The following is a 17,396-nucleotide window of genomic DNA, read 5'->3' as shown; positions in this document are numbered from 1 at the left end:
ACAGGAGATCTTTGGGATTCCAGGTTATGGGTTATGGAGGCCAGTTCTATAGCTATAAGGGAAGAATTCAGCTGGCGAGTGAGTGGTTCGGCACTGGAATCCTGCACCAGAGCTTGTGGGGGCCCTCTGGTGGTGGAGGAGTGAAACTGCTCCTTCAGAAATTACCTCTGAAGAAGATGTCACCACAGAACCACCACTGAACTTACAGTGGGAGAAAAGCATTCCCACTGTCTGCTATCTCATGGTTTGGAGTTTCTCTGTTTAATTTTAATTGGTTTTTTTTGAAACTGAGGTTTTATTAAAGACCAGGAGAGCAGTTTGAACCAAGTAGCCCACAATGGCGGAATGTAATCTCACACAGTAAAGAAGTCACATTGCTGTTATTCGTGTTGTTCAGCAGCCCCATTGGCCTGGATCATTGGAACAGGAGGAGGCCATTCATCCCCTCGAATCTGCTTCGTCATTCAAATAGATCATGGGGGAGCAATCTAAACAAGTGTGCTGGTTTTTTTATTCATTCAGTAAATAATTTTCCATTTAGAGTTATAGGGCGGGATCTTCCGGCTGCGTTTGCTCCAAGGCTGGAAAATCCCGCCTTGGATGTTTGTTTGCATGCCCCTGCCACCCCCCCCCCTCCCCCACCCACCTCAATTCCCGTGGCAGGCAGGATAGGAAAATTCCGGTAATGGAGTTTTACAGAGCAGAAAGAGGCCCTTGGACCCAGCATGTCTGTGCCAGGCATCAAGTATCTGTCTATTCTAATCCCATTTTCCAGCACTTGCTCCATAGCTTTGTTTGCAACGGTGTTTCAAGTGCTCATCTAAACGCTTCTTCAATGTTGTGAGGGTTCCCCTCCCCTTTACCACCCTTTCAGGCAGTGAGTTCCAGACCTCCGGGTGAAAAAGTGTGCCTCAAACCCCCTCTAAATCTCCCGCCCTTCCCTTAAATCTATGCCCCCCTGGTTACCGACCCCTCTACTCAGGGGAAAAGTTTCTTCCTGTCTACCCTATCTGTATCCTTCAGAATTCTGTACACCTCAATCAGGTCTCCCCTCAGCCTTTTGGGGAGGTTGAATGAAGCTTTGTGATTTAATGTTATTAATTCAGAAATGCGTTTTTTACTGCATAGAACGTAGAACAGTACAGCACAGAACAGGCCCTTCGGCCCACGATGTTGTGCCGAGCTTGATCTGAAACCAAGATCAAGCTATCCCACTCCCTATCATCCTGGTGTGCTCCATGTGCCTATCCAATAACCGCTTAAATGTTCCTAAAGTGTCTGACTCCACTATCACTGCAGGCAGTCCATTCCACACCCCAACCACTCTCTGCGTAAAGAACCTACCTCTGATATCCTTCCTGTATCTCCCACCATGAACCCTATAGTTATGCCCCCTTGCAATAGCTCCATCCACCCGAGGAAATAGTCTTTGAACGTTCACTCTTTAATACTCATGTCTACAAAGAAAGCGAGATGGCCACATTCCCCATGTAACATCAGTGTCTGTGTTCTAACTGTAATCCATTGGTTCTGAATCATTGGACGATGTGATGAGTCATCAGGTTTAATTTCCTTCCTGTAGAACCATAAGACCATAAGACCATAAGACATAGGAGCGGAAGTAAGGCCATTCGGCCCATCGAGTCCACTCCACCATTCAATCATGGTTGATTTCAACTCCATTTACCCGCTCTCTCCCCATAGCCCTTAATTCCTCGAGAAATCAAGAATTTATCAATTTCTGTCTTGAAGACGCTCAACGTCTCGGCCTCCACAGCCCTCTGTGGCAATGAATTCCACAGACCCACCACTCTCTGGCTGAAGAAATTTCTCCTCATCTCTGTTCTAAAGTGACTCCCTTTTATTCTAAGGCTGTGCCCCCGCGTCCTAGTCTCCCCTGTTAATGGAAACAACTTCCCTACGTCCATCCTATCTAAGCCGTTCATTATCTTGTAAGTTTCTATCAGATCTCCCCTCAACCTCCTAAACTCCAATGAATACAATCCCACGATCCTCAGACGTTCATCGTATGTCAGGCCTACCATTCCTGGGATCATCCGTGTGAATCTCCGCTGGACCCGCTCCAGTGCCAGTATGTCCTTCCTGAGGTGTGGGGCCCAAAATTGCTCACAGTACTCCAAATGGGGCCTAACCAGTGCTTTATAAAGCCTCAGAAGTACATCCCTGCTTTTGTATTCCAAGCCTCTTGAGATAAATGACAACATTACATTTGCTTTCTTAATTACGGACTCAACCTGCAAGTTTACCTTTAGAGAATCCTGGACTAGGACTCCCAAGTCCCTTTGCACTTTAGCATTATGAATTTTGTCACCGTTTAGAAAATAGTCCATGCCTCTATTCTTTTTTCCAAAGTGTACGACCTCGCACTTGCCCACGTTGAATTTCATCAGCCACTTCTTGGACCACTCTCCTAAACTGTCTAAATCTTTCTGCAGCCTCCCCACCTCCTCAATACTACCTGCCCCTCCACCTATCTTTGTATCATCGGCAAACTTGGCCAGAATGCTCCCAGTCCCGTCATCTAGATCGTTAATATATAAAGAGAACAGCTGTGGCCCCAACACTGAACCCTGCGGGACACCACTTGTCACCGGTTGCCATTCTGAGAAAGAACCTTTTATCCCAACTCTCTGCCTTCTGTCTGACAGCCAATCGTCAATCCATGTTAGTACCTTGCCTCGAATACCATGGGCCCTTATTTTACTCAGCAGTCTCCCGTGAGGCACCTTGTCAAAGGCCTTTTGGAAGTCAAGATAGATAACATCCATTGGCTCTCCTTGGTCTAACCTATTTGTTATCTCTTCAAAGAACTCTAACAGGTTTGTCAGGCACGACCTCCCCTTACTAAATCCATGCTGACTTGTCTTAATCCGACCCTGCACTTCCAAGAATTTAGAAATCTCATCCTTAACGATGGATTCTAGAATTTTGCCAACAACTGAGGTTAGGCTAATTGGCCTATAATTTTCCATCTTTTTTCTTGTTCCCTTCTTGAACAGTGGGGTTACAACAGCGATTTTCCAATCCTCTGGGACTTTCCCTGACTCCAGTGACTTTTGAAAGATCATAACTAACGCCTCCACTATTTCTTCAGCTATCTCCTTTAGAACTCTAGGATGTAGCCCATCTGGGCCCGGAGATTTATCAATTTTCAGACCTTTTAGTTTCTCTAGCACTAGCAGAACCTGCATCAAGTTGTCGTGTGATCTCTGTGATATGTTCTGTTTGTCTATTCTACAGGATGTAAGTGGTGGAGTGTTAAGAGGAGCTGGGAAGCAGAAACTGGGAGCGATCGGGAACCTAGTTGGATTTTACCTAATTGGGCTTCCCATTGGAATCTCACTGATGTTTGCTGCCAAACTTGGTGTAATTGGTGGAAATTAAAATAGCCTTTCCTCTTTACTGGTAATTATCACCTTTCGCCCTAAACTGCTGAGGATATCATTCTATCTTGAGGTCACTGCTGGAGAGAGTAATCAGGTGAAAGTTCCACCTCTGGGTGTAACACGGGTCTCACCAGCCCTGTGTAATTTTGGGTGCAATGTCTATCAATACTCACTCTGTACCATGAGATAGGGGACCATCCATAGAGTGGCACTGTGGTTAGCATTGCTGCCTCACAACGCCAGGGACCTGGGTTCGATTCCCGGCTCGGGTCACTGTCTGTGTGGAGTCTGCACATTCTCCCCGTGTCTGCATGGGTTTCCTTCGGGTGCTCCGGTTTCCCCCCATAGTCCTGAAAGATGTGCTGGTTAGGGTGCATTGGCCATGCTAAATTGTCCCTCAGTGTTACCCGAACAGCGGCTGGAGTGTGGCGACTGGGGGATTTTCACAGTAACTTCATTGCAGTGTTAAAGTAAGCCTACTTGTGACACCAATAAATATAAAATAAATAAATCCTTATCTGTAACCATAGACACTGGAATGTTGGCAGGAGGAGAGAATCACAGCTGAGCCCATCTAGGGTCTCTTTCTAATCAAATAAAAACTTGGCAAGAAGTAAGAATGATACAATCTACAGCCCCCGAGGCTGACTTCCCCAGACGTACGTTTCCAACAGGGATTGTTAGATATTGATCAGGAGCAGGGTTGCTGGCTGAATTCTTCAAATCCCAATTCCAATGTTGCCACGCTCCCTCGATCAGCCTTCCTCAGATGGTGAGTCAGGATTGCTCCAAGGTCAACACAGCGGGGAGGAAGCACTGAGGGTAGAAAGGGCGCAGAATGTATTTTATTTCTGGGAGGATTCAATGTCCGTCACCAAGAGCTTGTTGGCACCGTCACTATTTAAACCAGCTGTGGCCTGAATGGTGTATAGCTGGCATACAGGTGATAAGACCATAAGACCATAAGACATAGGAGCGGAAGTAAGGCCATTCGGCCCATCGAGTCCACTCCACCATTCAATCATGGTTGATTTCAACTCCATTTACCCGCTCTCTCCCCATAGCCCTTAATTCCTCGAGAAATCAAGAATTTATCAATTTCTGTCTTGAAGACGCTCAACGTCTCGGCCTCCACAGCCCTCTGTGGCAATGAATTCCACAGACCTACCACTCTCCGGCTGAAGAAATTTCTCCTCATCTCTGTTCTAAAGTGACTCCCTTTTATTCTAAGGCTGTGCCCCCGCGTCCTAGTCTCCCCTGCTAATGGAAACAACTTCCCTACGTCCATCCTATCTAAGCCGTTCATTATCTTGTAAGTTTCTATTAGATCTCCCCTCAACCTCCTAAACTCCAATGAATACAATCCCACGATCCTCAGACGTTCATCGTATGTCAGGCCTACCATTCCCGGGATCATCCGTGTGAATCTCCGCTGGACCCGCTCCAGTGCCAGTATGTCCTTCCTGAGGTGTGGGGCCCAAAATTGCTCACAGTACTCCAAATGGGGCCTAACCAGTGCTTTATAAAGCCTCAGAAGTACATCCCTGCTTTTGTATTCCAAGCCTCTTGAGATAAATGACAACATTACATTTGCTTTCTTAATTACGGACTCAACCTGCAAGTTTACCTTTAGAGAATCCTGGACTAGGACTCCCAAGTCCCTTTGCACTTTAGCATTATGAATTTTGTCACCGTTTAGAAAATAGTCCATGCCTCTATTCTTTTTTCCAAAGTGTACAACCTCGCACTTGCCCACGTTGAATTTCATCAGCCACTTCTTGGACCACTCTCCTAAACTGTGATCGTGGAAGTGGTAGAGACTCACTCAACCTAGAGTATTGTGTGCAGTTTTGGTCTCCTTTTCCGAGGAAGGATGTTCTTGCTCTCGAGGGAATGCAGCGAAGGTTTACCAGGCTGATTCCGGGGATGGCGGGACTGATGTATGAGGAGAGATTGACTAGGTTAGGATTGCTTTCGCTGGAGCTCAGACAAATGATGGGGGGATCTCACAGAGACTTATAAAATTCTAACAGGACTAGACAGGGTAGATGCAGGGAGGATGTTCCCGATGGTGGGGGGAGTCCAGAACCAGGGGTCACAGTCTGAGGATTTGGGGTGGACCATTTAGGATGGAGATGAGGAGACATTTCTTCACCCAGAGAGTGGTGAGCCTGTGGAATTCATTACCACAGGAAGTAGTTGATGCTAAAACATTGAATGTATTCAAGAGGTGGCTGGATATAGCACTTGGGACGAATGGGATCAAAGGTTATGGGGAGAAAGCAGGATTAGGCTATTGAGTTGGATGATCAGCCATGATGGTGATGAATGGCAGAGCAGGCTCGAAGGGCCGAATGGCCTCCTCCTGCTCCTATCTTCTATGTTTCTATGTTTCTGTTGTGTGAGCAACCTTGTCAACTAAAAAAGAAGGAGGGCTGCAATCACACAGTGGGTGGGATTTTCCAGCCGCACTAGGCCCCAAGACCGGAAAATCCCGCCCGAGATCAATGGTCCGTGTCCCGTCCACTATGGTTCCCATGGCGAGCAGGGTGGGAAAACTCCACCCACAGTGTACCATTTGTGACTTTGAGTCATTGTACCGTGGCAGGGCAGAAACCTGATAGGAGGGCTTCAAATGAGGAATTCTGGGAGGGTTTGAGAGGTGACTACATGTTTATAGACCGGAGAGAAATGGGGCAATGGTTCGCCAGGACAGAGGGGGTCACTGGCTGGTTCTTTGGAGAGGGGTTGAGGATGGCATTTTTGAAGGGGGGGTAGGGGGGAGGAGAGTAGCTGAGAAGAGAGAACCGTTAAGAATAGAAACCAGGGAAGATAGTTGATAACTAAATTTTACATCAGCGCATAATCCTGGGCTTTAGAAATGATCATGTTGATATTGGAAACAGCCTGTGCCAACCAGTCACACTGTGGTGATACCCTGTCGTTCCCCACCATGCACCCATTGGTAAACTATTCCATTGTTAAAAAATCTCTGTGTTTTAAATCAAATAATCTGACTAAAGATTGGCATAAAATTGTCCCCACTTGTTAGAATATGTACAATTTGACCACCAGAGGTGCTGTGAGAAGTTTCCATATCTCCCTTCACACCTGCATTAACCTTAAACGAAGAATGCAGAAACTTTCAGCATGGGGTGGCACGGTGGCACAGTGGTTATCACCGCTGCCACACAGCGCCAGGGACCCGGGTTCGATTCCTGCCTTGGGTCGCTGAGCGAAGGGTCACCAGACTGATTCCTGGAATGGCAGGATTGTGAGATTCCACCGGGAAAGTCGATGAGATAAAAATCAGCATTGAGTTCAATAACTTGGGGTGGCACGGTGGCACAGTGGTTAGCACTGCTGCCTCACAGCACCAGGGACCCGGGTTCGATTCTCAGCTTGGGTCACTGTCTGCGTGGGTTTCCTCCGGGTGTTCCGGTTTCCCCCCACAGTCTGAAAGACGTGCTGGTTAGGGTGCATTGGCCGTGCTAAATTCCCCCTCAGTGTTACCCGAACAGGCGCCGGAGTGTGGCGACTCGGGGATTTTCACAGTAACTTCATTGCAGTGTTAATGTAAGCCTACTGGTGACACTAATCAATAAACCTAAACTTTAAACTGTGACCTTTCCCCTCCACCTTAACCCCCTTTGTTTTATATCCCATACATTGCCTGGAATTTACCAGTTATTCATTCCCCGAGGCCACTGCGAGTGAGGGCAGAGAACTTGGTGCTCCGGTTTCCTCTCACACTCCAAAAATAAACCGAATTAACTAAACTAAAGCAGATTGTCTGTCATTGTAACGTTACTGCTGGTGGGATCTTGCTGTGCGCAAACTGGACACCGCATTTCCGACAGTGACTACACTTTGACAACATTTTATTTGCTATCTTTCAGAATTAATTAATTTGTGGAAAACATAAACATCACATGCTAGATTACACATCAGTGAATTGAGAAGTCTCCGGTTTAATAAATAACGGGCAAGCTTCATCGTGTGAAGCAACATTGGTGTGACCACTTGGCTGTTTGTGTTGGAAAAGTTTCACAAATGCTCAGAGCTTAAGCACTTGGGCGGAACTCAGTTTGGGACACCATCCGTTAAGCTGGAAATCTTCTCCAAAGCCTCCATTATATTTTAAGTCAACCAGTTTTATTGGGGCAGAGAAGCGAAGGATCCGAAATGAACACTTCCGTAGACAGCTACGGCGGCTCCATCTCCACCAGTTAATCATCTCTTGTGATAGCCACTTAGGAGAGGTCCCGGCGATCGAGAACTTCTAACCCTAATACAGGAGGTAGAGGAACCCTAAAGGCTGCAAAGGCTACAATTGCAGATCAAGGAAAAGGTAGATATCATTTTAAAGTTTATTTATTCGTGTCACAATTGGCTTACATTAACACTGCAATGAAGTCACTGTGAAAGTCCCCTAGTCGCCACACTCCGGCGCCTGTTCGGGTTCACTGAGGGAGAATTTAGCATGGCCAATGCACCTAACCAGCACGTCTTTCAGACTGTGGGAGGAAACTGGAGCACCCGGAGGAAACCCACGCAGACACGGGGAGAACGTGCAGACTCCACACAGACAGTGCCCCAAGCCGGGAATCGAACACAGGTCCCTGTTTGGGTACACTGGATACACTGGGTACGCTGAGGGAGAATTTAGCATGGCCAATGCACCTAACCAGCCTGTCTTTCAGACTGTGGGAGGAAACTGGAGCACCTGGAGAAAACCCACGCAGACACGGGGAGAACGTGCAGACTCCACACAGACAGTACCCCAAGCCGGGAATCGAACCCAGGTCCCTGTTTGGGTACACTGGGTACACTGAGGGCGAATTTAGCATGGAGAATTTAGAAGGCGGCTATTAAGGAGCGGCACGGTGGCACAGTGGTTAGCACTGCTGCCTCACAGCACCAGGGACCTGGGTTCAATTCTGGCCTTGGGTCACTGTCAATGTGGAGTCCGCACATTCTCCCCGTGTCTGCGTGGGTTTCCTCCGGGTGCTCCGGTTTCCTTCCACAGTCCAAAGATGCGTGGGTTTGGTTGATTGGCCAGGCTAAATGTCAGTGTCAGAGGATTAGCAGGGTAAATATGTGGGGTTATGGGGAAAGGGTCTGGTTGGGATTGTGGTCGGTGCAGACTCGATGGGCCGAATGGCTTCCTTCTGCACTGTAGGGATTCTATGATTCTTTTCAGCCCATCAAGTCTGCAACGACTCTCCAGCAGAGCCTCTTTACCCAGGCCCACCTCTGTTCTGTGCCTGTAACTCCTACATATTTATCCCGCTAATCCCCCAAAGCTACACATCTTTGGACACTGAGGGAGAATTTAGCATGGCCAGTGCACCTAACCAACATGTCTTTCGAACTGTGAGGGGGGAAACCCGAGCACCCGGAGGAAACCCATACAGACACAGGGAGAACGTGCAGACTCCACACAGACAGTGACCCAAGCCGGGAATCGAACCCGGGTCTTTGGCGCTGTGAGGCAGCAGTGCTAGCCACTGTGCCACTGAGATGCCCTGCCTCAATGATATTTTGATGGGTTGTCACTGGGCTATGTTTTTAACTTGCCAGCCAGGTTACAGATAGACTGTCAACTAGAGCAAGCACCCAGATTTAACTTCCCTTGGGACACTGTCTATGTGGAGTTTGCACATTCTCCCCATGTCTGCGTGGGTTTCCTCCGGGTGCTCTGGTTTCCTCCCACAGTCCAAAGATGTGCGGGTTAGATGGATTGACCATGATAAAATTCACCCCCAGTGTACCCGAACAGGTGCCAGAGTGTGGCAACTAGAGGATTTTCACAGTAACTTCATTGCAGTGTTAATGTAAGCTTACGTGTGACTAATAAATAAACTTTTTTTTAAAAATGGATATGATGAATAACTTCAATAGGACTGACGCCTGAGGGAAATAAACTTGCAGGGTTTTGGGGAATGAAACTTACTGGATTGCTCTACTGCGAGCCAGGATGGGCTGAATGGCCTTCTTCTGTGTTGTAATGAGACTCTATAAGATGGCTGACCACCAGTTTCTCAAAGGACTACTATGGATGGCCATTAAATGGCGTCCTTGCCTGTCACACCCGTATCCTGAGAATGAATCAAAAATAATTAAACAGAGCTCACTGGATATGAATCATAGAATCCCTACAGTGCAGAAGGAGGCCATTCGGCCCATCGAGTCTGCACCGACAACAATCCCGCCCAGGCCCTATCCCCATCACCCCACGTATTTACCCCCGCTAATCCCTTTAACCTAGGCATCCTGGGACACTAAGGGTCAATTTAGCATGGCCAATCAACCTAATCCGCACATCATCATCTTAGGATAAGTGGTAGTAAATTTAAAACAGTTGAGGAGAAACTACTTCTCCCAAAGGGTTGTGAATCTGTGGAATTCGCTGCCCCCAAAGTGCGGTGGATGCTGGGACAGTGAGTAAATTTAAGGAGGAGTTAGAGAGATTTTTAATTGGCAATGGGTTGAAGGGTTATGGGGAGAAGGCAGGAAAATGGGGATGAGGAGCATATCAGCCATGATTGAATGGCGGAGCAGACTCGACGGGCCGAGTGGCCTAATTCTGCTCCTATATCTTATGAATCTTTGGAGTATGGGAGGTATCCAGAGGGAACCCACGCAGACACGGGAAGAATATGCAAACTCCACACAGACAGTGACCCAAGCTGGGAATCAAACCCAGCTCTCTGGAGCTGTGAGGCAGCAGTGCTAACCACTGTGCCTTCATGCTGCCTAATGAGCGAACCTCAGTAACTGTACCACAGAAGCAAAGATTGGATTGTGTCAATGTCACTGTTGAACCTCAAGCCATATCAACAGATGAGTACCAATTCTCAGTGTAGTTCACTGCTGCAGGATACACTGAGTATATCCTACAACCTACCTCAAAATGGACGCCAGTCAACAGAGCAGCGTTTATGAATCATTCATTAATGAAACTTTGTAAATTTGACGGTCAGTATAATTAATGTTTAATTATTTATATGCAGAAATCCTGCAAAAGCATTGAACCCAAAACGTAGATGATGCAACCCTGCAGCACTGAAAGGGCGCTTGTTAAAAATTAGTCATGACCCAAAGAGTCCAGGTGGGGAAATGGATTCAAGACTGTAACCACATTTGACATAAGAGTGACTGGAAGGATTTGATTTGATTTGATTTATTATTGTCACATGTATTAACATACAGTGAAAAGTATTGTTTCTTGCACGCTACACAGGCAAAACATACCGTTCATAGAGAAGGAAATGAGAGAGTGCAGAATGTAGTGTTACAGTCACAGCTAGGGTGTAGAGAAAGATCAACTTAATGCAAGGTAAGTCCATTCAAAAGTCTGATGGCAGCAGGGAAGAAGCTGTTCTTGAGTCGGTGACCTCAGACATTTGTTTTTCCCGATGGAAGAAGGTAGAAGAGAGAATGTCTGGGGTGCGTGGGGTCCTTAATTATGCTGGCTGCTTTGCCGAGGCAGCGGGACGTGTCGACAGAGTCAATGGATGGGAGGCTGGTTTGCGTGATGGACTGGGCTACATTCATGACCTTTTGTAGTTCCTTGCGGTCTTGGGCAGAGCAGGAGCCATACCAAGCTGTGATACAACCAGAAAGAATGCTTTCTATGGTGCATCTGTAAAAGTTGGTGAGAGTCGTAGCTGACATGCCAAATTTCCTTAGCCTCCTGAGAAAGTAGAGGCGTTGGTGGGCTTTCTTAATTATAGTGTCGGCATGGGGGGGGGGCCAGGACAGGTTGTTGGTGATCTGGACACCTAGAAACCTGAACTCTCGACCGATGGGGCATCAGGGAGGAGCTATCCAAACAAGGGAAGCAAAGTAACTGGCTTATTTTTCCTTTGCAGCGAAGGATTGGAGAAATGGAGAATTCAACGCAGTTAAGCTCCAACAATGTAGCCCAGACCCCCGGAACCTGTGGGAACCTGTTCCTGAGGAAAATAAGGAGACTCAAACCCACCAACTTCTGGCAGGAAGTGAAATTATTTTCCAGACTGGCTGGGCCAGTGGTGAGTTTACACCCACCGAACCTTCCACCATATCCTTCACCATACCGCGGTCTCCGGGGATGCATCTAATTGTCTCTGAAACCCATTTACATCATCTCCTTCACTGAACTCATCAAGGCAGCTCACATCTCTGCACGCAATTATTGCATTCCCTTTTAATTATGGCATTCATTCAATCACCTTCGTTGAGCATATTTATAAAATTCCCTCCAACGATTTAATTTGCATAATTCAGTTTGCTGCACCCATGTAGAAAATGCCTCTCAGTAACTTTGCCTGTGACCCTTATTCCACAACTTCCCACCCGGAAAGTGAAAACCTTCTGCTTGATTTTTTTTTTTTAACTGGTCGGTGCAACATCGTGGGCCGAAGGGCCTGTTCTGCGCTGTAATGTTCTATGTTCTATGTTCTATTAATTCGAAGACAATTATTTCTATTTTGTGCATCCTGATATGGGAATCCTTCATTAGCGAATAACTTGCCAGGAAGAACATCGCCGCTTCCCTTCACAATCTTGAAAAAAAAAACCCCACATTGGAATCAATTTAAAAATGCTTCAGCTTTCTGAAGCAAAACAGACAATTATTTTATGATGGGTTCGGTTGGAGTAAAACTATAAAAGATTTCGGATGCGCGTCAAACGGCCAATACATATTATTTATCTCTTGTTTTCCTTTAACAGTTCTTGACAGAGTTCATGACATTTCTAATAAGTTTTGTCAGCACTGTGTTCTGTGGACATTTAGGAAAAGTTGAATTGGATGCCGTTAGTCTTGCCACATCGGTGAGTTTGTGTTCAGAATTTATTCATCATAATGTATCCGGTATAAAAGGGCGGCACGGTAGCACAGTGGGTTAGCACTGCTGCTTCACAGCTCCAGGGACCTGGGTTCGATTCCTGGCTTGGGTCACTGTCTGTGTGGAGTTTGCACATTCTCCTCGTGTCTGCGTGGGTTTCCTCCGGGTGCTCCGGTTTCCTCCCACAGTCCAAAGATATGCAGGTTAGGTTGATTGGCCATGCTAAAATTGCCCCTTAGTGTCCTGAGATGCGTAGATTAGAGGGATCAGCGGGTAAAATATGTAGGGATATGGGGGTAGGGCCTGGGTGGGATTGTGGTCGGTGCAGACTCGATGGGCCGAATGGCATCTTTCTGTACTGTAGGGATTCTATGATTCTATGAAAATAAGGACGGAATTACATTGCTTCCTATCAGTGTCAATCTTAGTGCCTTTTATCAGCTGGCGAACTGCTCCTTTTAACAAAGTAAGAAGTTTAACAACACCAGGTTAAAGTCCAACAGGTTTATTTGGTAGCAAAAGCCACACAAGCTTTCGAGGCTCTGAGCCCCTTCTTCAGGTGAGTGGGAATTCTGTTCACAAACAGAACTTATAAGAACTTTTAACAAAGCCTGGGCTTTACCTGCTGCTCTCAATGGAAGGGCAACTGGAACACAACACCTACCTCAGTGGCTCTAGGCTGAAGGACAGGAACATCAGCTAGGGAATCCAGCTCATCACCACTGTCAATGAACCATCCTGGAAGACCGATGGGTGTGGACAATCAGTGGGAATGAGATTGGGCTCAGTCTCAATGCTCTTCATGGGCCGATAATCCTCTGGCTCTCACCCATGAGGACTGGTCACTTGTGCACGTTATTCATGGACCTCTGAGGCCCATTGGACCGTATCAACACCAACAACCTCTGGCATTTATGTAGCTGATTAATAGAGTAAATGTCCCCAGGACATTTCACAGGAGTGCAGTCAGACAAAATAAACTGACACCGTGCCAAAAAGGGTAGGGTGCCCTAAAGCTTAATCAAGAAGATAAGTTTGAAGGAGTGTCCCCGAAGGAGGGGGCGAGAGTCGGAAAGACAAGTGCCGGAATTTTACCGGCACAACCGCCCCGGAATCGGGGTGGGCGCGGCTCGCAGAACGGAATTCTCCGTTGGCCTCAGACGGGATTTTACGAGCTTTGTCCGAGCGAGGTCGTAAAAAAACTGCCAAAGGAGTTTGAGGATGGGAATTCTGGGAAAGCAAGGCACCAGTGGTGGGGTGAATGAAGATACGCCAGAGGCCTGAATTGGAGGGGGACGGGGCTCTTGGAGGGTTGTTGGATGGAACTAGTAAGAAGTTTAACAACACCAGGTTAAAGTCCAACAGGTTTATTTGGTAGCAAAAGCCACACAAGCTTTCGGAGCTCTTAGCCCCTTCTTCAGGTGAGTGGGAATTCTGTTCACAAACAGAGCTTATAAAGACACAGACTCAATTTACATGAATAATGGTTGGAATGCGAATACTTACAACTAATCAAGTCTTTAAGAGACAAAACAATGTGAGTGGAGAGAGCATCAAGACAGGCTAAAAAGATGTGTATTGTCTCCAGACAAGACAGCCAGTGAAACTCTGCAGGTCCACGCAACTGTGGAAGTTACAAATAGTGTGACATGAACCCAATATCCCGGTTGAGGCCGTCCTCATGTGTGTGGAACTTGGCTATCAGTTTCTGCTCAGCGACTCTGCGCTGTCGTGTGTCGCGAAGGCCGCCTTGGAGAACGCTTACCCGAATATCAGAGGCCGAATGCCCGTGACTGCTGAAGTGCTCCCCAACAGGAAGCGAACAGTCTTGCCTGGTGATTGTCGAGCGGTGTTCATTCATCCGTTGTCGCAGCATCTGCATAGTTTCCCCAATGTACCATGCCTCGGGACATCCTTTCCTGCAGCGTATCAGGTAGACAACGTTGGCCAAATTGCAAGAGTATGTACCGTGTACCTGGTGGATGGTGTTCTCACGTGAGATGATGGCATCTGTGTCGATGATCCGGCACGTCTTGCAGAGGTTGCTGTGGCAGGGTTGTGTGGTGTCATGGAACTAGTCACAGAGATAGGGAAGGGTGAGGCTGGGGAAGAATTTGAACACCAGGATAAAGAATTCTAAATTTGAGGCATTTCTGTATCGGAAGCTCATGCACGATTTAAACAGCGAACATGGGCGATGTCTCCTCTCATTATTTTTATTGTGCATGGCCCTATTACCATGGAAACACAAGACCATCACACTCTTTTGCACAGCTCCACACACGGAATCACTCACACGGATCACCTTGTGCTCAGTCCATGTGGGAATGTCCAAATTTCTGTGCGGCCATGAAATTTAACAGGAGCACTTCATATAATCATAGAATCCCTACAGTGCAGAAGGAGGCCATTCGGCCCATCGAGTCTGTACTGACCACAGTCCCACCCAGGCCCCATCCCCACAACTCCATGCATTTACCCTAGCTAGTCCCCCTGACACTAAGGGTCAATTTAGCATGGCCAATCCACCTAACCACACATCTTTGGACTGTGGGAGGAAACCAGAGCACCCGGAGGAAACCCACGCAGACACGGGGAGAATGTGCCTTGTCAGCATTGAAGGAGGCATGGTACAAATTGGGGTCGGGGCAGGAAATCTGTGTCTGAGGTCAGCTCCAGCAGGGTAGAAGATTGGATGCCGGTCAAAGAACCTGAACAGTCAAGTCTGGAGTGTTATGGTGCAGGTTAGAAACTCCAAAATGTTTTACGAAGCCCGCCTGATTCATAAGTTTTGCATCTTGAATTTGGCTAGGTTAAGCATGAGATGTTTCATTTCAGGTGTGATTCAAATGACCCACTGGGGAGCTTTTATTAAACAAAGTTTATTTAAGAATATAGTTTTGACATATAGGGAAGAAAATTAGCAATAACTTTTATCAAAACAAAACGACAACAATATATGACCCTTAACCAATATGTATCAGATGCTCCAATCAAAACCAATATCCAATAAACAAAACCCTTTAAACAGATTTATCACTGCACAGGGTAAAGGTCACATGATGCTGGAATCCAGTTCCCTGGGCTGGATGCTGATTTCAAATGATCTTGAAAACTCAGAGCAGTTTTTAGTCAGAGCAGCTCCCCAAAACACCAAAGCACAGATTATTTACTGCAGCATGGTCAACAAGCCTTTCTATCAGCTAATTGGTAAAATTTTTAAAGCAAAACAGAGAGAGAAAGAGGCTTCTTTTCCAGCTTGCTTCTAAGACTGCCTCTAACATTGCAGCCAAAACAAAACTGAAAGCTGAAAAGCTTCGGTCACCTGACCTGCCCACGGGTCTTTTTTCCTCCTTCCAGCAATGACATCACCCAAGGCTGTGGCCATGATTAAAAAAACCTCTTAAAGGTACACTCACATCACAGGAGAAAGCATAGGATCATCAAAAATTGGTTTCTACTGGGAAGGAGAAGAGAAAAGGGAAAGAATGAAGAGCAAAAATGAATCATCATTTATAGATAATCCATGGGTAGGACTCTCTGGCCCCCCGAACTCTACGGCATTTTGTATGTCTCATCATCTAGATTACAAAATCATCTGGATTACAAAATCATCTAGATTACAAAATCATCGAGATTACAAAATCATGCGGGTTACAAAAGCAGGGAAGTCATGTTGGAGTTGTATAGAATGTTGGTGAGGCCACAGCTAGAGCACTGTGTGCAGTTCTGGTCGCCACATTATAGGAAGGATGTGATTGCACTGGAGGGGGTGCAGAGGAGGTTCACCAGGATGCTGCCTGGGATGGAACATTTAAATTATGAAGAGAGGTTGGGTAGGCTTGGGTTGTTTTCACTGGAGCAGAGAAGACTGAGGGGCAACCTGATAGAGGTGTACAAGATTATGAGGGGCATGGACAGGGTGGATAAGGAGCAGCTGTTCCCCTTAGTTGGAGGGTCAGTCACAAGGGGACCCAAGTCCAAGGTGAGGGACAGGGGGGTTTAGGGGGGATGTGAGGAAAAACCTTTTACCGAGAGGGTGGTCTGGAATGTGCTGCTTGGGAGGGTGGTGGAGGCGGGTTGCCCCACATCCTTTAAAAAGTATCTGGATAAGCACTTGACACATCATAACATTCAGGGCTATGGGCCAAGTGCTGGTAGATGAGATTAGGTGGGAGTTCAGGTGTTTCCAATGTGCTGGTGCAGACTCGATGGGCCGAAGGGCCTCTTCTGCACTGTGTGATTCTATGATTCATCTGCTCCGTTGCTGGGGAGGGGGCGGGGGGGGGTCACCTTCAGCGGGACTGGAAGATCCTGCTGGTGTGAAGGGTCGGGGATCCTACGTCATGTTCTGTATTATTCTGTAGCATGTTGCTGACATCCAGGATGATCTTGCTAAATGTTTCCTTTTCTTTATGTCTTGTGCAGTCAATAACAGTATCAGGTATCTCCATAGGCATTGGGTTGTCGTCAGTGTGTGACACACTCATATCTCAGGTAGGTGAAACTAACTCCAAGCTCTGCAACGGGTTGTGATGTCCTCCCTAATATTAATTCACTATCTAAGAATTCATGTTTAAAACTCAAACCCAGGGGAACTTTATCCTCGATGTGAATTTGAACTATCACGGACTGGGGAAGTACCCAGGTCCAAATCCTGGAATGTCCTGAATTATTTAACCCCAACCAGTGAAAGGCAGCTCCAATTGGCTTTATCATCTTGAGCAATGGATAGGAGAATGATCCTTGAATACTGTGTGCAGTTCTAGTCACCCTATTATAGAAAGGATATTATTAAACTAGAAAGAGTGCAGAAAAGATTTACTAGGAAGCTACCGGGACTTGATGGTTTGAGTTATAAGGAGAGGCTGGGTAGGCTGGAACTTTTTTTTCTGGAGCGTAGAAGGCTGAGGGGTGATCTTATAGAGGTCTATAAAATAATGAGGGGCACAGATCAGCTAGATAGTCAACACCTTTTCCCAATGGTAGGGGAGTCTAAAACTAAAGGGCATAGGTTTAAGGTGAGAGGGGAGAGATACAAAAGGGTCCAGAGGGGCAATTTTTTCACACAGAGGGTGATGAGTGTCTGGAACGAGCTGCCAGAGGTAGTAGTAGAGGCGGCTACAATTTTGTCTTTTAAAAAGCATTTAGA

At 46.8% G+C, this 17,396-nt stretch overlaps 1 protein-coding gene across 1 annotated transcript in view; it reads left to right on the top strand.

Moving 5' to 3' along the window:
- The first annotated feature begins 7,630 nt into the window (after nucleotides 1-7,630).
- LOC144501230 (multidrug and toxin extrusion protein 1-like) overlaps nucleotides 7,631-17,396 on the top strand; it is a 52,707-nt gene continuing 42,941 nt past the window's right edge. The window contains exons 1-4 of the mRNA XM_078224691.1: nucleotides 7,631-7,758; nucleotides 11,285-11,446; nucleotides 12,129-12,230; nucleotides 16,673-16,741. Coding sequence (XP_078080817.1) covers nucleotides 11,300-11,446; nucleotides 12,129-12,230; nucleotides 16,673-16,741 — 318 coding nt within the window. The 5' untranslated portion in view covers nucleotides 7,631-7,758; nucleotides 11,285-11,299. The remainder of the gene's footprint in view (nucleotides 7,759-11,284; nucleotides 11,447-12,128; nucleotides 12,231-16,672; nucleotides 16,742-17,396) is intronic.

The sequence above is a fragment of the Mustelus asterias genome, chromosome 12, assembly GCF_964213995.1.
Source record: "Mustelus asterias chromosome 12, sMusAst1.hap1.1, whole genome shotgun sequence".
Classification (NCBI taxonomy): Eukaryota; Metazoa; Chordata; class Chondrichthyes; order Carcharhiniformes; family Triakidae; genus Mustelus; species Mustelus asterias.
This window is presented reverse-complemented; position numbering and strand designations above follow the sequence as displayed.